This window comes from Rousettus aegyptiacus, unplaced genomic scaffold (assembly GCF_014176215.1).
Source record: "Rousettus aegyptiacus isolate mRouAeg1 unplaced genomic scaffold, mRouAeg1.p scaffold_m13_p_3, whole genome shotgun sequence".
Taxonomy (NCBI): Eukaryota; Metazoa; Chordata; class Mammalia; order Chiroptera; family Pteropodidae; genus Rousettus; species Rousettus aegyptiacus.
Window position 1 is genome coordinate 30,791,088 of NW_023416306.1, and position 26,824 is coordinate 30,817,911.

Here is a 26,824-nt window from a genome sequence, read left to right on the forward strand (position 1 = left end):
AAAAGCAAATGACAGAATCTCCCCCTCTCTGTTCCCTGTTGGTTGTGTTAGATCTTTTTGGAGAACTCATCTGGAAGGGTGCTGTAGCTCTTGCCTGTGCCCCACCTCCAGGCCTATTAGCTACAGGAAACGAGTGAGTTCAGGAATGACGACGATCACAGTAGGACTTGGCTTGGACAGGGGTTCGACCTGCACCCCCAAGTGCAGGGAGGGAAGTAGCAGGGATGGGAGCATATAGACAGAATTCTGAGTATTTGAAACAGAAATGTCATGTGTCTGACCAGGGCAGGTAAGGGAGCAAAGCCTTTGATTTTCATATATCACCACCACCACCACCAGGAAGCCAATCCCATGTCCAAGTGCTATTGGGACAGGTTGGTGAATAAACTCTGAGTTTAGGTTCTTACTTATAGTGTTATGAAATGCAATGAGTTGAGCCTTGTTTTCCAAAGGTAATTAAATTAATTTCAAATCTGAACACTCAAACTTCACCCCACTGAACTGCTTCCCAATGTCGGGGAATGGTATAACTATACATCCATGTTTTTCTTCAGCCTAAACATAAAGTCAGTCACTAGGTTCTAATCCATTATCTCTCAACTTTGCCCTCCCTCTATTTTTACTACCTCTGCTTGTATTTTGTTTCTCATTCATTCTTGCCTGAATAATTACAATACTGTCTCATATCACCAAGGCCTAGGATAATGGCTGGCACATGATCATACCTTAATAGTACTTGAATTGAAAGTCTAGGATGGGGAGGTAGACAAATCATTACATTAGTATGATTAGCACCATGAAATGGGGGATCTTGCCACAGGAGGAAGTACTCCATTGATGAGGATCCCAGAAGGATTACAATAAAAATGATCTTGAGGAGCATCTTAACAATAATTAAAATATTTGAGTACTTACTGTATGCAAAGTACTATAGCAAAACAACAATGAACATGACCCAGGATTTGCATGGTAGAACCCATGATCTCATGGGACACACAGTTTCATATATCCAAACAGTCTAATCAACATGTATACTTGGATGTCCAGTATTCATCTCAAAATAGAAAACTGAACAACTAATTTCCCACCCACCATCATCATTTAATCACACATGCAAAATATGCTCCAATCACAGTATTCACCATATCAGTTAACAGCAACTCCATCTTTCCATTTCTTCCGGACAAAACATTGGTGTTATCCTTTACTTTTTTCCCCCCAACAGTCCACATACAATCCATCAGTAAAACCTGTTGTCACTGCCTTCAAAATAAATTAAAAACATGACCACTTTTCACTCTCTCTGTTGCAATAATTACTGCAGTAGCATCATAACTAATCTCCCAAGTTCTTCCTGAGACACCACCTCCAACAGCATTCTCAACACAGAAGCCTGATGGTCCACAGGGAGGGTCCTAGCTATAGATGATTAATTAACAGCTAGATGGTAGATAAGTATGTAGGTAGGTAAGTAGATGATAGATGATAGATAGATAGATAGATAGATGATAGATAGACATGTGATAGATGATAGAATAAATTGATAGATAGATGATAGATGATAGATAGACAGACATGTGATAGATGATAGATAGAATAAATTGATAGATGATAGATTAGATAGATGATAGATACAGATGATAGATAGGTAGATAGATAGATAGATAGATAGATAGATAGATAGATAGATAGATGATAGATAAATAGATGTAAAACCATGAGACTGGATAAGATCACAAAGGAATAAATATAAATAAAGGCTAAATCTAAAGACCAGGCTTTGGGACACTCTAACATTAAGAAATTGGAGGAAAAAAGTAGGAACAAGAAGCAGAGACTGAATAGTAGCAGCCAGTGAGGTAGGAGGAAAGACAGGAGAGTGTGGTACACTGGAAGCCAAGAGAGGAAAGCATTGCAAGAAGAAAGTGAGCAACTGCGTGAAAAGTTTCCAATCAGCCAAGAAAGATGAGGACTTGGAGTCGATTATTAGATCTAGAAGCTTAGAAACCCTTTATGACTTTGAAAAGAAAAGACTCAGATGAGTGGTGGAGGTAAGGCATGACTGGAGTAGATTCGAGAGAGAATGGTAACTGCTTCAAGGAGTTTTGCTCCACACAACTGCAGAAAAATGAAAAAACAGCACCAAGAATTTTTTATATGTAGGAGCTATAAACCATGTATGATGTCAGATGAGTACTAGATTTATCAGAGTGAACACTTCATAAGTTATATAAATGTCTGAAAACTATGTTGTACACCTGAAACATGTAGTATTGTATGTTAACTGGAACTAAAAAAAAAAATTAAAAGGGAAAAATAAATAGGTGTTAAATAAATTTAAATAAAGCCTTAATTTAATAAAATTATAAAACTATATATGTGCAACATAGTGTAAATGAATAATAATACAATTTTTGTCATTAGATTGATATACTAATACACATTTGATATCATAGTTAATATTAAATAAAAATCATTAAAAATAAACGTAGGATATATAGCATGTTGGATGTCGATGAAAAACATAGTCAAGAGGAATAAATCGGTGATGCAGCAGAGCAAAGGGGGAAATGCTGCATCAATATCATGGTGCAGAAATACCAGAAGGGGAGTCCCCAAGGCGCGTGGTTGGCCTTAGCTAAAAGCACAGACATTTGGCTGGAGGAATTAGAAAATGACATTAATGAAGGAGGACTTTGTGTATCAAGAAAAGTTTCCTCACAAGAAAAGGGGGAAAGGCCTAGAGAGATGAATGAGGTGTTGGGAAAGGTTCATTCAAGGGCAGGTGGGGCAGTTCAAGGCCAGGGGTGGAGAGGACTTCTGGAAGTTACTATGGCAAGGTTTGGTTTGGTTGGGTTGGGTTGGGTTGAGTGGTTTGGTTTGGTTTGATTTGGTCTGGTTTGGTTTGGTTTGGTTTGGTTTTAGGGCCCAAGAAGTTGGTAGGAGTTGTGAGCTTAGGGGGAGTGGTTGAAGTTGGTGATCATGTGTCAAGTCGGTGTTTTTGGAACACCATGAGAAAGATGGCAGAGAAAGCTCTAGATGCATGGAACATGAGGAAGAAGATGGGGCTTGCAAGAGAGGAAGAGAGCAGGTGTGGCATATTAGTGTCCAGCCAGGGACCACGGGTATTTGGGGAGTGGTAGGAGAGAACTGGAAAACCAAAAGATAGGAGGCTGCCCTGAGAGGAAGAAATAGACCATTGTTTTGGACCCCTCACTTCTCTCAGAAGGTGACACCTCTGCATTCTCACCTTCTGACCTACCACAAAGGAGCCAAGAGCTGGAGGAAGCACAGGAAGTGCTGACACTTCCCTGTGATGTGGTATGGGGGTCTCTGGGTTGCCCCTGCCTCACTGATTCCTAAGGAAATCCAGGATGACTCAACATCCCATCAAACCAAGAGATGGTAGTGGCAGAACTCTCTTCCTCTATAGGATTCCGGCTCTTACCATGACGTATCCACTGCTAACAGGATCCAGAAAAGCCAGGATGGGAAGAAGCAAGAATGCGTCCCTCCTCTTAATGGAGACTGTGCCTGAGGTATGGGAGCCCAGCCCCTAGTGTGGCCTCTATAGTGAGGAGGCACAAGGCCCAAGCCTGCTGAGCCAAAAACCCTCCAAGTGTTTCCATAAAGCATCTCCAAAGATCATAGGAGGTCTTGTGACAGGCACATCCTCCCTGCCTGATGGGAGTTGGGCAGAGAGTTACAGAGTAAAGGAGATGACGGGGAGGCCCAGAATGAAGGGAACAACCCAGAAAGGTCACTGCAGCGTATGGTGGAATGCCAAGGTTAATGTGCACACATCCTAGCTTATATGGAGTAGGCCTTTCCCATGGTTCCCCATAGGCTCCTACCTGCCCCAAAGCAGCATGAGTTCATAACACTGACAAAAGTCCAGTAACAAAGGGTTGGGGACAGAGAGATAAGCTGGAATCAAGACCTTCAGGTTTCTCAATTCACGGCAAAGTCAAGGGCTGAGAGAAAACAGAGTCAGAGCCTGTGACTTCATGCAGGATGTTGAGTGATGAAGCCTTGCTCATTCCATCCCATAACCTTGGACCCCTTGGTTCAAGAAAGATGAAATTAGAATTAAAAGCCTCATAGAGAACACAAACTCAAGAATTTACTACTCCAGAATTGCTGGTAGGTGCTAAGAATATATCAATGCTTGCTTGGAAACATTGGAGTTCACCTCTGGCCCTCTGAAGTATCATCATGTTATGGTGAATGACTCTGACTTTCTGGAGCCCTTCCCTTGATCCCTGCAGAGGGCACTACAGAATTCCATGGAGAGTAGCTTCTCTGCTAAATCACTTCTCCAGTTAAAACTGAATCCCAGAGGAGAGGGACCATGGCTGTTTCATTTTTGTACCTGCTCACTGCAGCCCATGTAGGGAGGGCAAAGAACACAGGATGAGCACAAGAATCAACCCCATGGAGACACTGATTCCTAAACCAGGTGTGAGGGGGTTGGGCCTCTGCTCTTTGTCAGCCATCCAAAGCATAGAAGCCTATTGCATAGCCCAAGGCTGTCATAGAATAAAGGCCAAAAATAGTTCTTGTGTCTACTCCAGGGATGGGAAAGAAGGGAGGACAATCTGAGTTCAGGTAGGGATATGAGGAATGAGCACAATGCAGACATGTAAGATATGGGGGGACACAGAGAACCAGATCTTTAGCAGGTCTGGCTGTGCTTATAGAGAACTGACTATCCATTCTTATCCCCAGAGACAGTGAGGCCAGGACCCTGAATACTTGGTCTGGATGAGAGCATGGGGATAAAACAGGGGGCCTGGGAAGAGGACAGAGGCAGATTTCTGTTTCCAGAAGGATGGGTGGGTGCTGCCAACTGGCCCCCTTTCCCGCCTTGTCCTCACTGTAACTACTCTGGGTCCATGGCCAGGCAGGGATCATATTGGGGGCTTTCCAGAGTGTATTACTCCCAAGGTCAAGCCCTCTACAGAGGCCACAAGGGCAGGTTCCTGGGAAGACAGCCAGACCTGTGGGAATCCAGGCAGCGGGAAGGGAAGGGAAGCCATTCTTTGCGGTAAAAAGTGCTGGCAGCTGGAATGCATCAATGAGAAAGGCAGGGTAAAGTGAGAGATCAGGCAGAATCTCACACACAGTCAAAGACACATGAACACAGACAACAACCACACAAATACGTAAACAGAAAGACACAACAGCGCCACTCAAAAACTAATTCAAAGTACCAAGAGACATGTCCAGTACCTACATAGACTCATGAACACCCCGAGTCAGACACACTCGAGCAGACACAAAGATAGGCTTGCACACATGCAAACAGACACAGTCCATCTTGCAGTCCCGCAAACAAATATACAATCCAAATCCATTTTGAAAGCCACTCTCTTCTGTAAAGCCCACTAGACCATCTCAGACCAGGCCTGGTGATCCTTACTCTAAACTCTGGTTCGTCGTTTACATCTCATTGCTTATCCTTTAATAAGAATAGTCTTGGATTCACAGGAATGCCCTTGGTCTCAACAACTTGGCTGCATGCTTTTAAAGAAATGTCATGGTTAGCAAGTAGGTCCACTGTCCTCTTCAGCAGCCCCATCCTTCACCTACACGTCCATCCCCATCCCCATCCCCATGAGTGTCCACACTGCAGAGTCCTGGCCCCAGGCTTCTCTGACATAGCAGACACAGAATCTAAGGGAAGAGAAAACCAGACAGACACACTCTGTCAAGGTAACGCTCGTGGGTGTTATCCTAAAATCTTTACATGGCCCTGTGTTTACCAGGATCCAACTGTAACTACTACATCAATGCTAATCTAAGCATAGTCCTAACTCTAACTCTAACTCTAACCCCAGGTAGCTATACATGGAGTAATGTCTGCAACTACCTAGGCATACAACCACACACTTGGAAAGATGTGAGTCATCTGCACTCTAGGAACTCAGTAGTTCCTTTAGTAACAGCTGCACAGTCATCAGGGCGGCTTGTCCCTGGAGGGTTCAATGCTGAGCTGGGAACCCAGGAGCACCAAGGCGCTCATAATGGGAACGCCCTTTGGGTGTAACCAACCAGAAAGCCTAAAACCACAGAAATATCAGCCAGGACTATGCTGGATTAGCCCTATCTGCAGGAGCCATAATTATGCATAAGGATCTCACCTAAGCTACCATACAGCTAGCTGAACTTAGACAGACAATGCTCAAGCCTAACCCAAAAGCATCACTGATGGGGGTCACTAAGAGCAGAAAACTCTAACCTTCTGACTCTTCATAGCCACTGGGTTGGGACCAACGCACAGCTCTCTGCACTGCCAGTAAAGAGCTCACTTTGGAGACGGTAAGGACTTCACCTCTTCTGTCACGTAAGACTCTATACTTTGTGTTGTGTGTTTACCTACGTGGGCACCTGATTGGTTTATCTGAGAAGGTTCCACTCAATAAATATGTCATTATGGAAAGACACAAATGCCTTTGAGGCTGTTATTTTGGTAGCCACTTTTCTTGCAACAATACACATATAAAATCATCATGTTGTATACTTTAAATACATACAATTTTATTCATCAATTATACTTCAGTAAAGCTGGGGGGAAAACAAAGGGGAAATCTTCATGGCCTTGGATTTGGAATGGTTTTTTAAATATGACAACAAAAGCATAAGGAAAAATATAGATAAACCAGACTTTATCAAAATTTAAAATTTCGTGCATTAAAAAACAGTACCGAGAGAGTGAAAAGACAATCCACAGAACATGAGAAGACGTTTGCAATTCATGCATCTGATAAGGGTCTATGATCAAGAATGCACAAAGAACTCTTACAATTCAATCAGATTTACATGTTAAGAACAGTCCTCAGCCTGCTGGAAGGAGGGAGAGATAGTAGAGCCCAAAGTGCAGAGAGAAGGGAATCACAGTGTGTCCAGGGGACGGGTGGCGAGGCCCGCACTGAAAAGGTGCCTGGGAATGAAGAGGGTCTGACTGAGGTACCTGACTCAAATGACCTGGGGGCTGTTTTCTTTCTTTCTTTCTTTCTTTCTTTCTTTCTTTCTTTCTTTCTTTCTTTCTTTCTTTCTTTTTTTAAATTTTATATTAGTTTTGGGTATATGGTACTGAAATGGTGAGACATTTATGTAATTTACGAAGTGATCCCCCCGATTACTCTAGCTCTCATCTGGCTCTACATATCGCCATTATAACACTATTGACTGTATTTCTTCTGCTGTACACTCCATTCTTATGATGGTTTTGTAACTACTAATTTGTACTTCTTCATCCCTTCACTTTTTTCACCCAGACTCCCAACTTTCCTCCCCTCCGGCAATCACCAGTTTATTCTTTCTATCCATGAGTCTGTTTTTGTTTAGTTTGTTCTTTCTATTCCTTTGATTCTGCATATAAGCGAAATCATATGGTATTTATCTTTCTCTGTCTGACTTATTTCACTCAGCATAATACTGTCTTGGGTCTATCCATATTGTTGCAAATGGTGAGATTTCATTTTTTTATGGCTGAGTAATATTCCACTGTATATATGTATCATAACTTCTTTATTCAATCGTCTATCAATGGGCACTTAGGTTGCTTACCTATCTTGGCTATTGAGATTAGCACTACAATGAACATAGGGGTGCATAGATCGTAACAAATTAGTGTTTTGATTTTCTTTGGATAAATACCCAGAAGTGCAATTGCTAGGTCATAAGGTAGTTCTATACTTAACGTTTTGAGGAACCTCCAAACTGCCTTCCATAGTGGCTGAACCAATTTGCAATCCCACCAACAGTGCATAAGAGTTCCCTTTTCTCCACATCCTCGCCAAGTTATTGTTCGATTTTGATGATAGCCATTCTGACAGGTGTAAAGTGATATCTCATTGTGGTTTTATTTTGCATTTCTCTAACGACTAGTGATTTTGAGCATTTTTTTCATGTTTCCCTTTTGAGGAAAGGGGCTGTCTTCATTTTTACTTGGCTGCATGCCAAGACAGTGATCTGCCTTGTAGGAAGGAAGCAAACAGATAATAATCCTTATTCCTGCCTGCTCAGAGGCGGGGTGGGGGAGGTGAAAGTGCCTGCATAAATAGGCAGCAGACCAGTTCCAGCCCACATACTCCAGGACCCCCTAAGGCTGGCTATCCACCTTGCCCACAGCTCTAGCCTCATAATCACCTTCTACCACAGCTATGGCTCAGTCACTGGCTCTGAGCCTTCTTGTCCTGGTCATGGCCCTCTGCATTCCCCGGACCCAAGGTATCAAGGAGGGAGCTTCCTAGGCTGGGGGCAAGGAGCTGGAGAGGCCTAGGTGGGAGCCTATAAGTAGCCCATGGCTCCCTGTGAACTCCACCCTGCAGGCAGTGATGGAGGGGCACAAGATTGTTGCCTCAAGTACAGCGAAAGGAAGATTCCCACCTCGGTTGTCCGCAGCTACCGGAAGCAGGAGCCAAGCTTGGGCTGCCCCATCCCAGCTATCCTGTGAGTAGGTGTAAGGACGGGGGTGGGGGGGGGGAATCGAGCTGAGTTGGGGCGGGGGAGGGTTGCATGGTGGGCAACACTAGGACAGGCTTTCTAACACCAGACCTCTAGGTTCTCACCTCGGAAGCGCTCTCAGCCAGAGCTGTGTGCAGACCCTAAAGAAACCTGGGTGCAGCAGTTGATGCAGCATCTGGACATGCCGAAACAGAAATCAGGCCAGCGCTGTAAGAAGGACAAGTCTGGCAAGAAGGGAAAGGGATCCAAAGGCTGTAAGAGGTGAGGAAGCTGAAGGGACAGGATAGGGGGGTGAAGGGGAGTCTCGCTCAGTCCCTCAAACCCCTCTTCTCCCCTCCCAGGAATGAAAAGCCACGGACCCCCAAAAAGCCATAGCCCAGTGACCACTCTGGAGCCCAGGAGGCCCCCATCAGCCTCACCAGGGTTTGGAGCCCCAATCCAAGGGGGAAGAAGTGGGCTAGGAGAGAGGGAGGACTCAAGGGCCCCAGAACAGCCACTCCTTGCTGGCTTTGCTTCACCCCTTCCTCCACTTCAACCATCCCTTCTGTATTCCCAGCGCTACACACATGGCTGAGCTGCCCACACCAGGCCAGGCCTAGAGAGGCAGAGGAGAGAGTGTGAGAGGAGGCAGCAGGACTGTCCCCTCTGAGGAAAAGTCACCCAGGACCCTGGATCTGACCCTGGCCCCCACTGCGCCCCACCTCTTCCTTGTAAATGTGATTTATACATAACTGAATAAAAAGCCATTCTGGCTTCCTACCCAAGTAATTTTCTGTGTGTTTGTGTCCATGGGGAAACCGGCGTCACTATAGGGAAGGTCATACACTCTGAAGTCCCCACCAAGAGCTCAGACTGGTGAATTCTATGTTCTCACCTACTCCAAGAGTTTCCTTCCCTCCCAGGTGCCCAGGGCAAGAGAAGGGAAGCTGATGGGTAGGGGGTACGGGGGATGGGGGGGTATGGACCTAGGCTGCTCCTTGTCTCTGAGAAATTCCTGTCAACAGAGAGATGGTGAGCTCAGAGCACACATCCACAATGGCTCTGTAGGCTTCTGAAACCCTGAAGAGAGCCCTTCCCTGATTATGTCCAGCATCCACTCACCCCAGCTCTACCAGAAGCTGTCTCCCCTTCCCTTGGAGCCTACTGAATGCAAACTTCCAAGTACCTCATTGAGAGGGTCCCCAGGAGGGAGGCTGGACCTGGGCCCACCTGTTACACAGGCAAACACGATTCTACTGAAACCTACCCTAAGAAGGGTTCTAGTTCTGGGAGCCCTTCAGAGCTTACATCCTCTCTTAAAAACCCCAAAATTCAAGAGGACTCCCTTCTGTCCTGATCAATAAAGCAGGGTCCCTGGGCCTCTCCTCTTTAATGGGACTGTGTGCTTTGTATTCCCATTGGAGCTTCTTGGCTCCCTCAACTTCCTTCCAACTGGGAAAGCCTCCTCCTCTTCTCTTATTTTCTCCTTTCTACCCTGGCTGGGGCCCAGGATACTTTAGCCCCTTTAATTTCTTGATACCAAGGACTAAGTCTCCAGTGGCAGGAACCCCAAAATTCAGATGTAAATCAAGCTCTTATCAAAAAAAAAAAAAAAAATGCCTGCCTGGCTCTCTCCTACCTCTTCCTTCCCAGAGTATAGATCCTCCTATTCCCCTTCCATCCCTAGGTAGGAAGAGGGAGGACTGTCAGATGGGGCCAGGCCATGTGGGAAAGAAGGTAACAGATCTTGGAAGAGGGGCAAGAAGCTAGAGGTGGCTGCCCACCACCTTTTCCTTCTACAGGAGCCTGAGCATGCCACAGCACTCACCACTTATCATAAAGTTTTTAAAGTATTTGCTATCTGCCCCTTCTGAGGCAGGTGAAGATAGGGGTTCCTCCCTAAATATCCTCATACAGCCCATGTGAGCTTAGTCTACAAATGCAGATGTGCAAGAATTACTACATTTTAAAATGTTCTTTCAAAGATCTTGACTCCTACTCCAAACCCCTCTATCGGGTTGCTGGTGAGAAATTCAAAATCAGACACTCTTGAGATCTCATCTGCCAAGGGCTATGCAAAAGTCATAGAAACACCATAGCACAAGGGATGCTTCTTACTTGCCGTCTACACCACCCTATCATTGGACATCAAACCTGTGAGTGCTGTGGCTCCTGTGGTTCCAGTGAGTATGACTCTCCAGGTCCTAGACCCCCAAACTGTTAGCTCTGAGCCACGTTCGAGACACAGAAATTCAGCTATGATTATCTCTGAGTTTGGACCTGATTTCCCCAGACTCCCCACAGAGCCATCTACTCAGGTCTTGCCACTTACTTCATCACAGCCAAGGATTAGAACCCACTGCCCATGCTGGCTGGACCTACACACCAATCTCCTCGACAGTCTTAAAGAACTCTCTCCAAAACTTTCCCCATCCCCAGCTCCTCCGGGGCATAACCTCTTCCCAGGTTCACTTTAGACTTTTACAAAGGTAGAAGGGCCTTTGACATCAGGATGCCTCTGCTCTTAGTCCTGTTAAAACCCTCGCTTGCTCTAAAGAGAAAAGAAAAACATAGAAAGAACAAATAAAACATATTTCACTAAACTATCCTGCCATACCTGCATGCCTGGTATTGCCTCAAGTCCTGCCCTGAGTAGGCATGCACTATGTTCTTTTTTCCACAAGAGAATGCGTAGCTGCTCTCCTTGTCTGCCTTCATCTTTGACAATGTCGTCCTGTTCTTTCTTCTTTCTGCAAAATGCATAATTTTTAAAAAAATCAAATAATACATATTCATGGTTAAAAATTTTTTAAGTACATAAAGGCTTATTCTGAATAACCATTTCTTGCAACTTTTAACTCTTAAGCTACTTCTTCTAGGAGTTAATGCCATATCTAAATACTTTGTTCATACTTCTGTTTCTTGATTTATTTATGTTAAACTGTGTATCATAGAAAGTGGAGATTTAGCTCTCTTACCAACCTTCCTCTCCTGCCACCCTATCCCCTAAATGTAGTCATACCACTATATTTAAATCGTGATCAGAATTTACATTATTATGACCATATAAATTGTTCACTGCAGAGCAAAGTAGTGTACTATGCTTACTTTTCCTTTGTCACTCAGCTTTTTGTTTTTCTTAAAAGTTCTTCTTGTTCTTCCCTTTTTAAAAGTACCTCTATCTCACCATTATCATAGCCTCCATATTTTTCAAATACTACATCATATTAGGATTAAAGACTAAATGTTCGTTTTCTTCAAGACACTTGTTTCTCGGTGGCAAACCAACATACCTGAGGGAAACTCTGCTGCCATGTTCTTGAAGACTTTTGCTTTAGAGCCATGGATTGCTCTAATAATAAGTTTTAATCCTATGTTAAGAGAATAACTGAACTCCTGATCACCCGAGCAGCCGTAACCAATTTCGATTCAGAATGCACCCCGCCCCCGCGCATGGTGTGACACTCCACTAGGCTGTGAGAGCCTGATTGTCCCGCTCCGCCCCCAGGGGGCAGCATCATCGCTGCGGTCTTTCTGGTAAACAGCAGGCTTCTGGGTTTTCTTGTATCGTTTTATTCATCTTTCTGGGATCTATTTATTTTTATTTTTATTTGTTCTCAAAATGTGTCTCATGCTAGGCCAGAGGTCTACATTTTCCTGTGTTCATTGATGAGCAAGACAAACTCGTTTTGAGCTCGTGTCTGGGGTAAAGCCCTTCATCCTCTGGTGCTGACCATACCTCCAGATGCACAATCAGGCTCTCAATAAATCTCCGTTGAATAAAAAAACCTTTTCTTAGAGTTGGCACCGAAATTAAGTGGTTTAGGAATCAATCGGGTGCAGGTTATTTATGCTGCAAAGAAAGCGCCGGAGGTAATGCAAACTTCCTTTAGCCTTTAAAGCAAACATTATTTCATGTCTTCACCCTTGGGCGACTTAGACTCCAGGGTAAGTTGGAAATACTGGGGTTGGGCAGATAAATATCCGAGGACAAACACCATCCTTCGCCAGCACACGCATCCCGGCCTGCCGGGTTCAAGAGCCAGAGTGGCAGAGATTGGGCAGCAGCGCCGCTGTGCTAAGCCTGGGATAACAGCCGTCCGGGGACTTCCAGGGCCCACGCTGGCCCCAGGTCCTCAGGGGTGCGGTCTCACCCACAGCCCAAGTCTCCACTCCGCCACCTGGGGCTGGAACCTTCGGCCTCGGAGCTGGCGGGGTTCTGGAGCAGAGAGAGCAGGGGTCGTCCCAGGCCTAGGGACTTTGGGCCCAAAGCCCTTCCCCGGCTCGCTGAGGAGCGGGACGGGTTGGAGCACACCCGACTCCTGCTAGCGGGCATCCCCCCAGCCCCCCTTCTTAGCCAGAGCGTTCCACCCGAGCTAGGCTAAAGCTCCACCCACCTCCAGAGCCTCCCTTCCCAGGCTGGGGCGCCCTCTGCAGGCCTAGGAGGGGAAGGAGACACATCAGGCACAAACTGGACACAACCAAATATAGCAGGTCCTCAATAATGTCATTTTCTTCCACGTCTTTTCTTTACAAGGTTGATGATGGCAGGGGTTGGGGGTATCGGTTCTGGCGGGGGCCACTGTCCGTGTAGAGTTCGCACATTCTCCCCATGTCTGCGTGGGTTACATACACACACACACACACACACACGTGACCGGCAGGCACAGCAGTCAGGCACAGCCCCATAGACACAGTTCAGGATATGCACGTTCATCCATTCAGCAAACATTTACTGAACATCTAGTCTAGGTTCTCTCCCCACAATCATTCACTCCTCTGTACCCCCATCGCAGACTTGGTTGACTTCTCAGGCCCTCTCCTTCCCCAATGGCTAAAGTGCCCTCCATCCACAATCTCTGACTCCTGGAACATGGATTTGGTCAAACCAGGAAGCATGAAGTTGGGCTGGCTCCTCCGAGGAGGGTAGGAAGATATCTGTCCAGGGCTCACACTGAACCAGGAACCCCAGAAAGGCAACTTCGCTAGGAAGAGGGGGAACTACTAGGTGAAGCATGTAGCACACTGAGGTCTCTGTGGTCAAAAGCTGTTTCAAACCTACCTCCCTAGACTCCGACCCTCATATTCCATTGGATTGTCTAAACCCTAGTAGCTAGACAGTGGATGCCTTAAACTATCCATCCATGGGGTCTGTGTCCTCTCTCTTTTCACCATGGTAGTGGGTACCATCATAACTCTCTGATGGCCCCTTCCTTCTCTGATTTCTCTTCATCTCCCTGCTCTGTCAATGTCAGAGAGCTCCAGGACTTAGAACTAGAAACTTTTCTATCTGTACTCACTCCCTTGATCTCACTGTCTTATGGTTTTAAATACCATCTATATGCTCCTAAATTTGTATCTTCAGCTAGAATCTCTCCCCTGAAATCTACACTCATATTATCAACTACCCGTTTAACATCTCCATTTGTATGTCCGAAATGCAGCTTCATCTTAAAAAGTCAAAACAAAGCTCCTCCCCTTTCCACAAACCCACTCTTCCACAGTCATCTATATCTTGGTAAATATAACTCCATCCATAGCATTGCTCAAGCCAAAAACACTGTTGTATTTCTGCGTCTTCTTTCTGTCACATACTATACTGAACCCTCCAGCAAAGCCCGTTGGCTCTACCTTCAGAATATTTCCGGAATTTGACCACTTCTTACCAACTCCCAGGAATCACATGTCCTTCCTGGATTATTGCAATTGCTTCCAACCTGGTCTCCAGTCTTCCATTCCTACACCACTTTTTTCTGTTCTCCATCTGACAGTCAGCTTTAGCTTTTAAAACATCAGATCACATCATACCTCTGTTCAAAATTCTCCAAAGTTTCCCCATCTTACTCAGAGTAAAACATAAACCCTACAAGGTCCTACAAAGCCCTACACTGTCTGGGCCCTGTTTTACCTGACTGTATCTCCTATTGCTCTACTCTTTACTCATTTCTTTCCCATAACATCGACCTCCTTTCTATTCATCAAACACGCCTTTGCCTCAAGACCTTCACACTTGCTATTTTCTTTACCTAGAACATCTTCCCCCAGTGTCTGCATGGCTCTCTCCCTCACCTTTTTCAGATCACTTCTCTGCTCAAATGTTATCAGAAAAGTCTTCCCTGACTACCCTCCCAATACTCCCTATTGCTCTGGCCACCTTAATTTTTCTTATAGCTCTTATTGCCATCTGACATATGTTTTTGTTTGCTTATTGCCTTTCTCCTTTATTAAAATAAAAACTCTACAAGAGCAGGAATATCTGTTTTCTTTTTCACTGCTATGTCCTAGTGCCAAGAACAGTGTTTGGAACATAAGAGGCCCTTGATAAATATTTCTTGAATAAATGTGGTACAAATCGTTTTTATTACTTCATTATTTCACTTTTTCCTGCCAATTCTCAGGACCTTTCACAACTGGCATTCCAGGCAGATATTAAAATTTAATTGAAACTTTTATGTCAGCTTTCTTGTATCATTCGGGATTTAGGAGGAAAACAAAAAGGCATGCTCAAAAAGGTTTAAGAAAAAAAAATTTAGTGAAGGGACCATTAACAGAGGTGAAGGGAAGGTTGTGGTAAGCAGCCACTGCACGTGATTGGTATAGTTCCCAAACTCGGGCCATCTCTCCTTCCTGACAAAGTAGACACTGAATATACTGCCTGAAGTTCTGCTCACTGAAAGGACTTCCTTTCACCACTGTCTTTCAGGGCCACCCCTGAATGTAAGCAACCGTTGACTTCTAAGTGATGCCAACATACCTTAGAGACCTATCTTAAAATCAAAACTATGCATTGTCTCCCTCTGTTGACTGTTTGTAGAAAACTTCTCCATGAAGGCCTAAGTGTGATAAGAAGAAGAAGAAAACAATACAAATAAGAACCTGAGCCATTTCCCATGCTTTTACTCATACTTCCGAAACTTCTAAGGCCTGGTCTCATACGTACAATGTCCATTCAACAATAAAATGCTGCTGTGCACACCTAAGTATATGATTTGCTATAGATAAATAACTCCATTAGGGCACACTGTCACTGGGTAATACATAGTCTGAGTTTTAGAACAGGGCCCAATGGCAAATCAAGAGCTGCTTTTCATATAAGAAATAAGGGTCTTTGCTGTAATTCTCCTATTGGGGCTTCTACAGCACCCTTTCTATACCACAGACAATCTGAAGTTCACTGGATTTATAAGTCATAAAGCTCAAGCAGCAGGACAACTTATCCTGGCACCTAGACCTGCTGCAGACTCCTTCCTTGTTCTGGGCCTCATTCAAAACTGTCAGCTTTATGCCTTACCCAGTAAATATTTGGCAGCAGTACACCTAAATATGGTATATGTTGCCTCCAAAATCCAAACTACTCTTTAAGCATTGTGCCTCCTTCTTCAAGGTAAAGGTGCAATATGCCCCCAAACCACTGTTTTTCAGTCCACCCTATCCTCAATAGTCTAGAAATTACACCAATCCAAGAGGATGCTGTTTTTTTGTAGGATTTCTTTCTTTCTCTTCTTCCCTCTGACATACATGAGTCTGTCTAAGGCATTTAGGGTGATTGCTATTTCTTGTGTACCAGTAAATACAATGTCATCAGTTTAAGGAACCAGTTTGATATTTCGTGGGATATCAAGATTATCTTATATAATCAGAGCAGGAAAGTTGCTATATCCTAGGTAAAACAGTGAAAGTATATTGCTGTCATTCCAGTTGAAAAGGAACTGATTTTGGTGGTTTTTAATTGATGGTATAGAAAGAAGGCACGTGCTAGATTATTAGCTGTAATATGCTATACCAAGGGTTATGGCATGTTCTAAATCTTTGAAGGTGCTCTAATCTATGCAACTTCTCTACCAATGCAGCATTCCTTTAAGTGTACTATTGTTGGGGAAAATGTAGTGGGGCAGGCACGATTCAAAGGACTTCCACTTAGCTCTTCCTACCATAATTTCCTCATTCCATGGTCAAGGAACAATTTTGGAGATTTTGTTAATTATTAGATACACCTATTTCTACTGTGCATTCTGAAACTAGAAAAATAACCACCAGACAGGTCTTTGAGACTCACTGCGAGATGGATCTGAACCAAGATCCTTCTTCACCATATGTCCATAAATCCTCATTCTGACTGGTGGACCACAGTGGAGTGTTGGGTCCTTAAGACTAGTATTATCAAAATACAGTATCTAATAACTCCCCCAGAGGTCTGACTATTTCCTCTTTCCATTCAGTTACCCTAGCAAATGGCTACGGACTTTCTGGGGAAGGCGTGGAACAGTTGTTCTCAGTTTAGCATATATCAGAATCACTGGAAAGGCTTATTAAAACACAGATTGCCAGGCTTTCCCAGAGTTTCTGATTCAGTGGAGTTGAGGCAGAGCCCAAGAATTTGCATTTCCGACAAGTTCCCAGTTAATGTTACTGGTCCAAGGGCCACACTTTGAGAACCTCTGAGCAGAAGAAAGATTTATAGAAAGAAACTCAAGACTTCCCACCCCCACCCACCCTATCAAGGGGCTTCTGGTCTGGGGAACTGACTTAAATTGAAGAACTGGGTAAAAGCCTGTAACTCTCCAATATAATTTAGATCAAGTTTCTCACCACTAGACCTAAAAATTTTCCACTTCAATGGGTCTAGTAGCTCATCAGTAAGCTGTCCACCTATTTCATTTCTAGGGACACTGTAATCAATTAGCTACCACAAGCAATCCCTGCAGGCAAAGCATGTTGATTACTACTTGTCCCTGCAGCTTATATAGTAATTTCATTCACCTTATTGTTCACGGTTAGGTGCCAACATCTGGCCTCTACCACTCAAAAGAAGGAAGAAGAGAGAAACCAAAGAATGAAAATAATGAAAGAGAAATTCGAGAACTAGCTGATTCTATCAGGAGAGGAAATGTAAGAGTAATGGGCATTCTCAAAGAGGAAGAAAAGGAGTAGAGATTAGAAAGCATTTTTACACAAATAGTTGACGAGAATTTCCCAAATCTAAGGAATGAGCTAGAGCTTGGAATTCAAGAAGTCAGTAAAACACCCAATTACCTCAACCCAAAAAGGCCTTCACCGAGACATACTATATTAAAATTATCAAAAATCAATGACAAAAACAGAATTCTCAGGCAGCCAAGGAAAAGAAGATGGTAACCTATAAAAGAAAACACATTATATTATCATCGGACTTCTCAGCACAAACCTTACAAGCCAGAAAGAAGTGGAATCAAATAGTCAAACTATTAAATGAAAGGAACTACTAGCAAAGAATAATGTATCCAGCTAAGCTCTCCTTTAGATATGAAGGAGAAATAAAGACATTTCCAGGCATACAAAAATTCAGGGAATTCACTATGAGGCCTGCATTATCGGAAATACTGAAAGGGGTCAGCTCACCTAAAACAAAATGACAAAAACAAAAAACATTCATAATTAGGAGTAAGGTGACTAGCAGGCTGATAGAAGCAGAGGAGTGCAACCCTTCCTAAGAACAGGGCATTATAAGATTAAACAATAACAAGAGATTTGCTATAGTAAAATAGCAATGAACTACCTAGGGACAAACTGAGATAACAATGACTGAAAAGGGGAAGATTCAAAGATCCAAATTCACCAAGGAGAATGGATATAAGGCATGCACAGAAGAAAACGGATGACTGTATATATATAACTATCCTATATATGTTCATAATGATAACCACATGCCAAAGATTCAGAACTGAAGTATATAACATAAAACAAGAAGGACCAGAGGGAAAACACACAAAAGCCAACCAAAATAAAGAAAACAAAAACACAAAGACAAGGAAGCAATGGAAACACCGAACTACCAGAAAGCAAAAGATAAAAATGGCTATAAGAAGACCTCATATTTCAATAATCACCCTAAATGTAAATGGACCGAACTCACCAGTAAAAAGGCGCAGAGTTGCAGAATGGATCAAAAAACAAAACCCAACCATATACTGCCTCCAGGAGACACATCTCAGCTCCAAAGACAAATATAGCCTCAAAGTGAAAGAGTGGAAAATGATATTTCAAGCAAATAACATTCAGAGAAAAGAGGGAGTAGCAGTACTAATATCGGATGAAATGGACTTCAAAATAAAAAAGGTAAAGAAAGATATTGAAGGACATTTCATAATTATAAAAGGAATCATGCACCAAAAAGACATAACACTTATAATATCTATGCTCCCAATCAGGGAGCCCTGAAATATATAAAGCAGTTACGAACAGAACTAAAGGAAGAAACAGATCAAAACACTATCATAATAGGGGACCTAAATACCCCACTGTCGGATATGGATATATCATCCAAACAGAAAATCGATAAGGAAATAACATCCTTAAATGACACATTAGACCAACTGGGCATAATGGACATTTACAGAGCCTTTCATCCCAAAACAGCTGCTTATACATTCTTCTGTAGTGCACATAGATCATTCTCAAGGATTGACAACACACTGAGACACAGAGATAGCCTCGAAAAATATAAGAGGGTTGAAATCATACCAACCATATTCTCTGATCATAATGCTTTGAAACTAGAGATCAACTGCAAAAAGAAAGGGAGAAGAACCACAAATTCATGGAGATTAAACAACATACTACTGAAGAATAACTAGGTCAGAGAAGAAATAGAGAAATCAAGAGATACATAGAAATGAACGATAATGACAACATATCAAAACTTTTGGGACACCCCAAAAGCGGGCATAAGAGGAAAGTTCATATCCTTACAGGCCAATCTTCAAAAACGAGAATGAGCCCAAATAAACAACTTAACACTTTATCTTTAAAAAAAAAAAAAACTAGAAAAGGAAGGACAAATGAAGCATAAAGTCGGCATAAAAAAAGAAATACCAAAATTAGAGCAAAAATAAATGAAATTTACAAAAATAGAAAAAACAAATTCAGCAAAGAGCTGATTCTTTGAGAAGGTTAATAAAATTGACAAACCCCTGGCTAGACTAACTAAAGAAAAAAGAGAAAGGACACAAATAAACAAAATCAGGAATGAAAGAGGGGAAATTACGACAGACACTGCAGAAATACAAAGGGTCATACAAGAATACTATGAAAAAGTAAATAACATCAAATTTAAAAACCTAGAAGAAATGGACCAGTACTTGGAAAAATACAACCTTCCTAGACTGAATCAAGAAGAACTGGAAAATCTAAATAGACCAATCAGCAGTATGGAAATTGAAACAATTATCAAAAACCTACCAAAAAGTAAACGTCCAATACCAGATGGCTTCACCAGTGAATTCTACCAAACATTCCAAAAAGATTTAATACCCATTCTCCTCAAACACTTCCAAAAAATCAAAGAGGAGGCATTACTTCCTAACTCATTTCATGAGGCCAGTATTACCCTGATACCAAAACCTAGTAAAGATAACTCAAAAAAAGAAAACTACAGACCAATATCTCTCATGTATACAGATGCAAAAATCCTAAATAGGATACTAGCCAACCGAATACAGCAACATATTAAAAACATTATACACCACGATCAAGTGGGCTTCATCCCAGGAGCACAGGTTCAACATATACAAATTAATTAATGTGATACGCTATATAAGCAAATTAAAAAAAAAAAGAATCATATGATCATATCAATAGATGCAGGAAAAACCCTCAACAAGATACAGCACTCATTTATGATCAAAATACTTAACAAAATTGGTATAGAAGGAAAGTACCTTAACATAATAAAGGCCATATATGACAAGCCCTCAGCCAACATTATACCTAATGGTGAAAAACTAAAAATCTTCCCTCTAAGATTAGGAGCAAGGCAAGGCTGTTCACTATTGTCACTGTTATTCAATATTACATTGGAGGTCTCAGCAAGTGCAATCAGGCAAGAGAAAGCTGTAAAAGGCATTGAAATAGGAAACAAAGAAGTCAAACTGTCACAATTTGCAGATGACATGACTCTCTATACAGAAAACCCTAAAGACTCCACAAGAACACTATGAGAAACAATAAGCAAATACAGTAAAGTTTCTGTATACAAAAATCAATGTTCAAAAATCCATAGTGTTCCTAACTCTAATAATGAAGTGTCAGAAAAAAAAGTGAAAATATAATTCCTTTTGCAATTGTAACAAAAAGAATAAAATACCTAGGAATAAGTCTAATGAAACATATGGAGGACCAATATAATGAAAACTATATGACCCTATTAAAAGAAATCAAAGAAGATATAAAGAAATGGAAAGATATTCCGAGTTCTTGGACTGGAAGAATCAACATAGTTAAAATGAACTTATTACCTAAAGCATTATACAGATTTAATGCAATCCTCATCAAAATCCCATTGGCATTTTTTAAAGAAATAGAACAAAAAAATCATCAGATTTGTATGGAAGCACAAAAGACCCTGAATTTCCAAAGTCATCCTGGGAAAAAAGAACAAGGCTGGAGGTGTCACTCTCCCAACGTAAAATTATACCACAAAGCAACAACAGTAATCAAAACAGTATGGTATTGTCAGCAAAACAGACACACAGACCAGTGAAACAGAATCAATAGTCCAGAAGTAAATGTGTATTTATATGGACAAATAATTTTCAACAAAAAGCCAAAAACATACAGTGGAGAAAGGAAAATTCTTTCAATAATTGGTGCTGGGAAAACTGGAAAGCCGCCTGCAAAAGAATGAAACTCGACTGTTGTCTATCATCACACACCAAAATTAACCCAAATTGGATTAAGGATCTAATTATAAGACCTGAAACAATAAAATGCATAGAAGAAAACATAGGAACTAAACTCAAGGATCTTGGACTTAAAGAGGATTTTATGAATTTGACCTCAAAGGCAAGGGAAGTAAAAGCAAAAATAAATGAATGGGACTAATCAAACTAATAAGCTTCTGCACAGCAAAAGAAACTGTCAACAAGGTAAAGAGACAACCATCCAAATGGGAAAATATTTGTGCAAGCAACACCTCTGATAAGGACCTGATATCCAAAATATACAAAGAACTCATATGACTCAATAACAACAACAACAAAAAACCCCAAACGATCCAATCAAAAAAATGGGCAGAGGACATGAACAGACACTTCTCCTAAAGGGACATACAAATGGCCAAGAAATACATGAAAAGATGCTCGACATCGCTAGCTATTAGGAAAATGCAAATCAAAACCACAAGGAGATACCATCTCACACCTGTTAGAAGAGCTATAATCAACAGGACAAGTAATAACAAATGTTGGAGAGGATGCAGAGAAAAAGGAACCTTCATATACTGCTGGTGGGACTGCAAATTGGTACAGCCACTATGGAAAATAGTATGGACTTCCCTCAAAAAATTAAGAATTGATCTACCATATGATCCAGCAAACTCTCTACTGGGTATTAACCCAAAAGACTTGAAAATTATCCGAAAAGATATTTGCACACTGATGTTCATAGCAGCATTATTCACAATGGCCAGGACATGAAAGGAACCGAAGTATCCTACAATAGATGATTGGATGAAGAAGCTGTGGTGCATATATACAATGGAATATTACTCAGCCATAAGATGAAATACTGCCATTTGCAACAACATGGATAGACCTCAAGATAATCATGCTAAGCAAAATAAGCCAGACAGAAAAAGTTGAAAAGCACATGTTATCACTTATTTGTGGGATATAAACCTAAAAGCAACAGATGAACAAGACAGAGATTCATGGACATGAACAATATACTAGCGGTTACCAGAGGGGAGGGGGGAGGTGGGAGGGGAAGGTAGATGGAGGAAAAAAATTAAAATAATTTCTTCAATTAAAAAATAAATAAATAAATAATTTTTAAAAATAAATAAATAGGTAGGTCTATTATTATTTTTAATTTACAGATAAGGACACTAAGACACAGAAACTGGATTATTTGCACATGGTCACACAGCTAGCAAGTGGTGGAATTTGAATCCCAGCCTAGGTATGCTATCTGTGGCGTCTTACTCCTCTGTACTGATCTATAATCAATGGACAGGTGGCAGACAAGCAGTATGGGACAGCAGTAAAGAGTGTAAACCTCACAACAAGACACCTGGGTTCAAGGAACTTGTTTGCTATGTGACCTTGTGCTCTGAGCCTCATTTTTCTTATGTGTAAAACACAGATAATAATATGATAATAATAAAAACTACTTTATAGTTGTAGTAGGCAAGTTAAGCAAGATAATAGTGATAAAGTCTTTGATACAGAGCCTAGAATAGGGATCTCCAATGCCCAGACCACAGACTGGTACCTGTTGGTGGCCTGTTAAGAACCAGGCCACATAGCAGGAGGTGAGCAGTGGTTGAGCTAGTGAAGCTTCATCTGTATTGGCAGCTCCTCCCCAGTGCTAGCATCACCATCTCAGCTCCACCTCAGATCATCAGGCATTAGATTCTCACGGGAGTACCTGTCCCTGGTGCCAGAAAAGTCGGGGACTGCTGGCTCAGAATACAGTAAACAATCAGAAATGCTGTTATCATCATCATCATCATCGTCACCATCATCATCATCGTCGTCGTCATCTTCGTTGTTGTTGATGGATGGAAAGAGAAATAAGTTAAAAGCTCATGAGGGAAACACCACCCCATCCAAAAGAGGATCCAGAGCTTAGGTGGGATGAATGAATGAGTATCCCACACATTAATTTCTTCTGGTCTATCTCTGGTCTTATAAGGATGGGAAATCACTTGTCCCCTCACCCATCTATCAATTCCTTGAAATTTGGGAATTTGAATACAAGCTGGCCAGCCTAGTTCCTTAGAAATCCCCTCTTGGTTCCCAGGATTGAGAAGAGGGGAAAGATGAAGGGGACTATTTCAGGCCAGGCTCCCTCCAGATGTTCTATTGACCCAAGCCCTGGACATATGAAAATGATAGAGAAAAGGACAGAGCTCACTAAGCCTGAATGTTGAATCTCAGAGGCCTGATATGTGGGTGGGGGTGTTGGACCTCCTTTCAAAGAACATTTCCTTTCAGCTCTGCTTGTCCCAAGGGAGGGACTGGTTCCTACATGATGGACAGGCAGGACTTGGGGGGGCTATCACAGGCTCCATACTTATTCTGAGGGCACCAGGGAGCCTTCTTTTCCACCAGCACCGGAGAGAAGAACCACAGAGAACAGAGTGAGGATAGGGATAAACCTAGGGAAGGGGCAGAACTCCTTGCTCTGGCCCCCTAATTCTGACCATCACCCCTGAAGGCCAGCTCTATGGTTGATGATACAAATGCCACCAATGAGGTGATCGTGCATCTCATAGGAATTGACAGAACAGCAGACTGTTTGGATTCTCAGAGCTGAAGCCAAGAAAGCAGAAGGGGGAAACTACTGAGGGGGAAAGAGGGAGGGCAGGGTCAGAAAAGCGGGGCAAAGGGGAATCCATGAAACAATTATGGAGGGGGATTTCTGAGCAGGCAGGAATTGTGAAAGTTCTGGAAGTTCTGGGACAATAAATAGGAAGCAGTCGGCAATTACAGCACATGGGCTTCCACACTCACATTCCTAGACTCCTTCACATGCAATAAGAACGGCTGTGCTCTTTCCGCTCCTAGCCAAATCTCAGCTCCTGCACACGGCCAGAGAATCGCTCAAACGCACACCCTCGCTGTCAGTCTGCTTCCCTTCACCTTCCATGGCACCCCATGCAGCCACGCTACTGGTCCTCAGCCTGCTGATTCTCTGGACCTCCCCCGGTAAGGCTAAAGGGAGGCTTGCGGGTGGGAGCAGGGGAGGGGTCATCTAGATCTCGGACTGCTTGGCATTGGACATGAGGGACACTGAGGTTAGGTCTGCATGGTTTAGTGAACCTGGAGGTGCCTTTTGCCCTGTGTGTGCTTGTGAGTGTGGATATATCTGGCTGGGCCCCTGAATTTCAATGTTTGTCTGTCTCTTAGTGTATCCCAGGGCCTCTGATTGCCCCTCTCTCTGCAGGCTTTATTTCCTGCTGCTTCAGTTTCCCAGTCAGAAGAAGAGAACAGTATATATTTGCTTAAGATGGGGAGAATTGAAGACACTGAGGCAGAGCCAATTGTCAAAATATTTAGCAATTTCCAAGCCTTCTAACCTAACCTCCTGCTACCCCACCCCAGCGCCCCACTCTCACCCCTTCCCTATCAAGTTAATGCTGTGACTAGTATTAGCTCTTCATTTGTGGGAAAGTCGAGAGGTCCTGGGAGAGAGGTTGGGGTGATCAGGACAGCAGAAAGGCATTTGTGAGGCTCGGGACAGTGGTTGTTTGTTTACCAAACAGCTTAGAAGCACTTCAAGATATTTAGCAACCAAGAAGGCCATATTGGTGCATACTGAATATCAGGTCTGGCTGCCGCCACACGTACACAGGTGTTCTGAATCCCAGTTAGGGCCGTGGAACAAAGGTCCCTTTGTTCTGAAGCTACTTTCTTTCCTCTATCACTACACCAGCTCTGAGTGGTAACAACGATGCAGAAGACTGCTGCCTGTCTGTGACCTCACGCCCAATCCCTGGGAACATCGTGCGATCCTTTCGCTACCTTCTCATGAGAGATGGCTGCAGAGTGCCTGCCGTTGTGTGAGTTGTGGAAAGGAGTGCATATAGCCTCATCTTCCCTGTCTGCCCTCACTTTCTTATCTCCTCTCTCTTTCCCAATCCCAGCCCTTTCAAGGAAGTCCCTGAAAAGGGTTCTTAGATGTGGTCCCCAGCCTTTGCCCATCATACATGGTCCTGCCAGGAAGTTAGGTTCCAGGACTTCTTTCTCTCTGACCTCGGACTCCAGGTTTACCACAGCGAGGGGTCGCCAGCTCTGCGCACCCCCAGACCAGCCCTGGGTGGACCGCATCATCCAGAGACTGCAGAAGAACTCTGACAAGGCAAGCCTGCCACCTCCTCCCCGCCACAGCTCTGCCTGCTCCCTCCAACCCTCTGCCTAAGACCCCAGACTGTGACCTTGCCTCTCTTTCCTCCTCCAGAACAGGCGCCACAGCAGTTAGCCCATGACAGCCTCAGAGGGAGCTCTGTGTCTGACTGAAGGGATGAAAATCACTGTGACCCTGGGGAACCAAGGACCAGAAGAGAGAACCAGGCATCCAGCACCTCTGTACCAGACCTGACCCAGTCTGGGCAGGACCTGAAGTGCTAATGTGAGTGTGAATGAGTGTGAGTGTGAGCGAGAGGGTGAGTGTGGTGGGAGCACAGCTTCTCCTCCACAGCCAGACTGCAATGCTTCCAATAAAGCCCACTGGTGGTAACCACTGAACTGTCTGTTTGCTGTCCGTGCAGGAGGATGGGGATAGGAAGAGGGGGATGGAATGGCAGGATCTTGTTTTCCATTCTGCATCAACCTCCTCATCAACCTCCACCTAACACCCTGTATTCTCAAGATCAGCTCCCACAATCAGGGCCCCACTTCGTGTCTCCTCAAAGCCCTGTCACACTCCATGGTTCAGCGACACTAAACCTGTCAGTTGCCCAAATGACCCAAATTCTCTCATGCCTCCCAGTCTCTGCTCTCCAAGGCAGGTGTTCCAGCATCCAGGTGTCTCAGGGATCAGGTGTCAGGGTGGGAAAGGGAGCTGTCAGGGATCAGCTCTCATGGCCGGGGGAGGGACAGGGGGCCCAGCTCAATTGCCTTGGGGGAAGGTACTTATCTACCCGTGCCATTCCCTCTGCCTGGAACACTCTTCTCTCTCTCTCCTACCCACCTAGCTTCCCATTGGGGTCTGGATGACCCTTCCTTCAAGAAGCCTTTTCTGACCCCAGGCCGTGTTAGGTAGCCTCCCTCCCTTTCAAGCTCCCAGGGACTCCTGCCCCTCTCCCCTCATAGCTCTCATCACACTGAGTTATAGTGGGTAGTTTGTCAGCAATCCTGAACAGGGATTTTGTATATTCTGGTGTACACTGTCACTCTGGTGTCCAGCACCCTGCCTGGCATAAGGTAGTCTCTCGATAAATATTTGTCTACAGAATAAATATGTGATGAAGGGTTCAGCAGCCAGGGGCAATGGTCCATCTGTCCGTACAGACTCTGACCTCCAGGCCAGCCCTCCTTTCTCACTCCATCGGTTTGGGCCAGATACAGCCCCAAATGGGTAATCCTGGGGCCACACTTCTCAGGGATCCTGACAGACAGACCTGGGCGCCAGAAATGCGAGATGGAAGAGAGCCAAAAGGATGGAAGAGGAGTGGCCAGGGAAGCTAGGGAGATTCGGCATGGAGGAATCCCACCATGTTCCTGCAGCCCACAAGGGTTCCAGGGCCAAGACAACACTGACACCAGGGCATGTCACAGGGCTCTCAACTCTGAGAGACAAAAGCTCTGTCATCCTTAGAGCAGCTCACAAGGGTGCTCTGGGAAGAGTGAACTTCTCGTACCTGGGAAGAGCCCGGGAGAGGCTGGCTGGCCTC

General features: G+C 43.6%; 2 protein-coding genes across 3 annotated transcripts; both read left to right on the forward strand.

The window, feature by feature from the left end:
* The first annotated feature begins 8,077 nt into the window (after positions 1–8,077).
* CCL21 (C-C motif chemokine ligand 21) lies at positions 8,078–9,240 on the forward strand. 2 transcript variants are annotated; one of them, XM_036218110.1, is made up of 4 exons: positions 8,078–8,235; positions 8,337–8,457; positions 8,569–8,733; positions 8,785–9,240. In XM_036218110.1, the coding sequence occupies exons 1-4, from the start codon at positions 8,169–8,171 to the stop codon at positions 9,044–9,046; spliced, it is 615 nt and encodes a 204-aa protein (XP_036074003.1). In that variant the 5' UTR covers positions 8,078–8,168; the 3' UTR covers positions 9,047–9,240. The 2 variants fall into 2 exon arrangements, with proteins under 2 accessions (XP_036074003.1, XP_015986032.2); XM_016130546.2 differs by having other exon boundaries at positions 8,079–8,235; positions 8,814–8,964.
* A 14,662-nt stretch (positions 9,241–23,902) lies between these two features.
* CCL19 (C-C motif chemokine ligand 19) lies at positions 23,903–25,680 on the forward strand. Its single transcript, XM_016130199.2, has 4 exons — positions 23,903–24,137; positions 24,865–24,991; positions 25,197–25,290; positions 25,390–25,680. The coding sequence occupies exons 1-4, from the start codon at positions 24,077–24,079 to the stop codon at positions 25,408–25,410; spliced, it is 303 nt and encodes a 100-aa protein (XP_015985685.2). The 5' UTR covers positions 23,903–24,076; the 3' UTR covers positions 25,411–25,680.
* Positions 25,681–26,824: the final 1,144 nt, after the last annotated feature.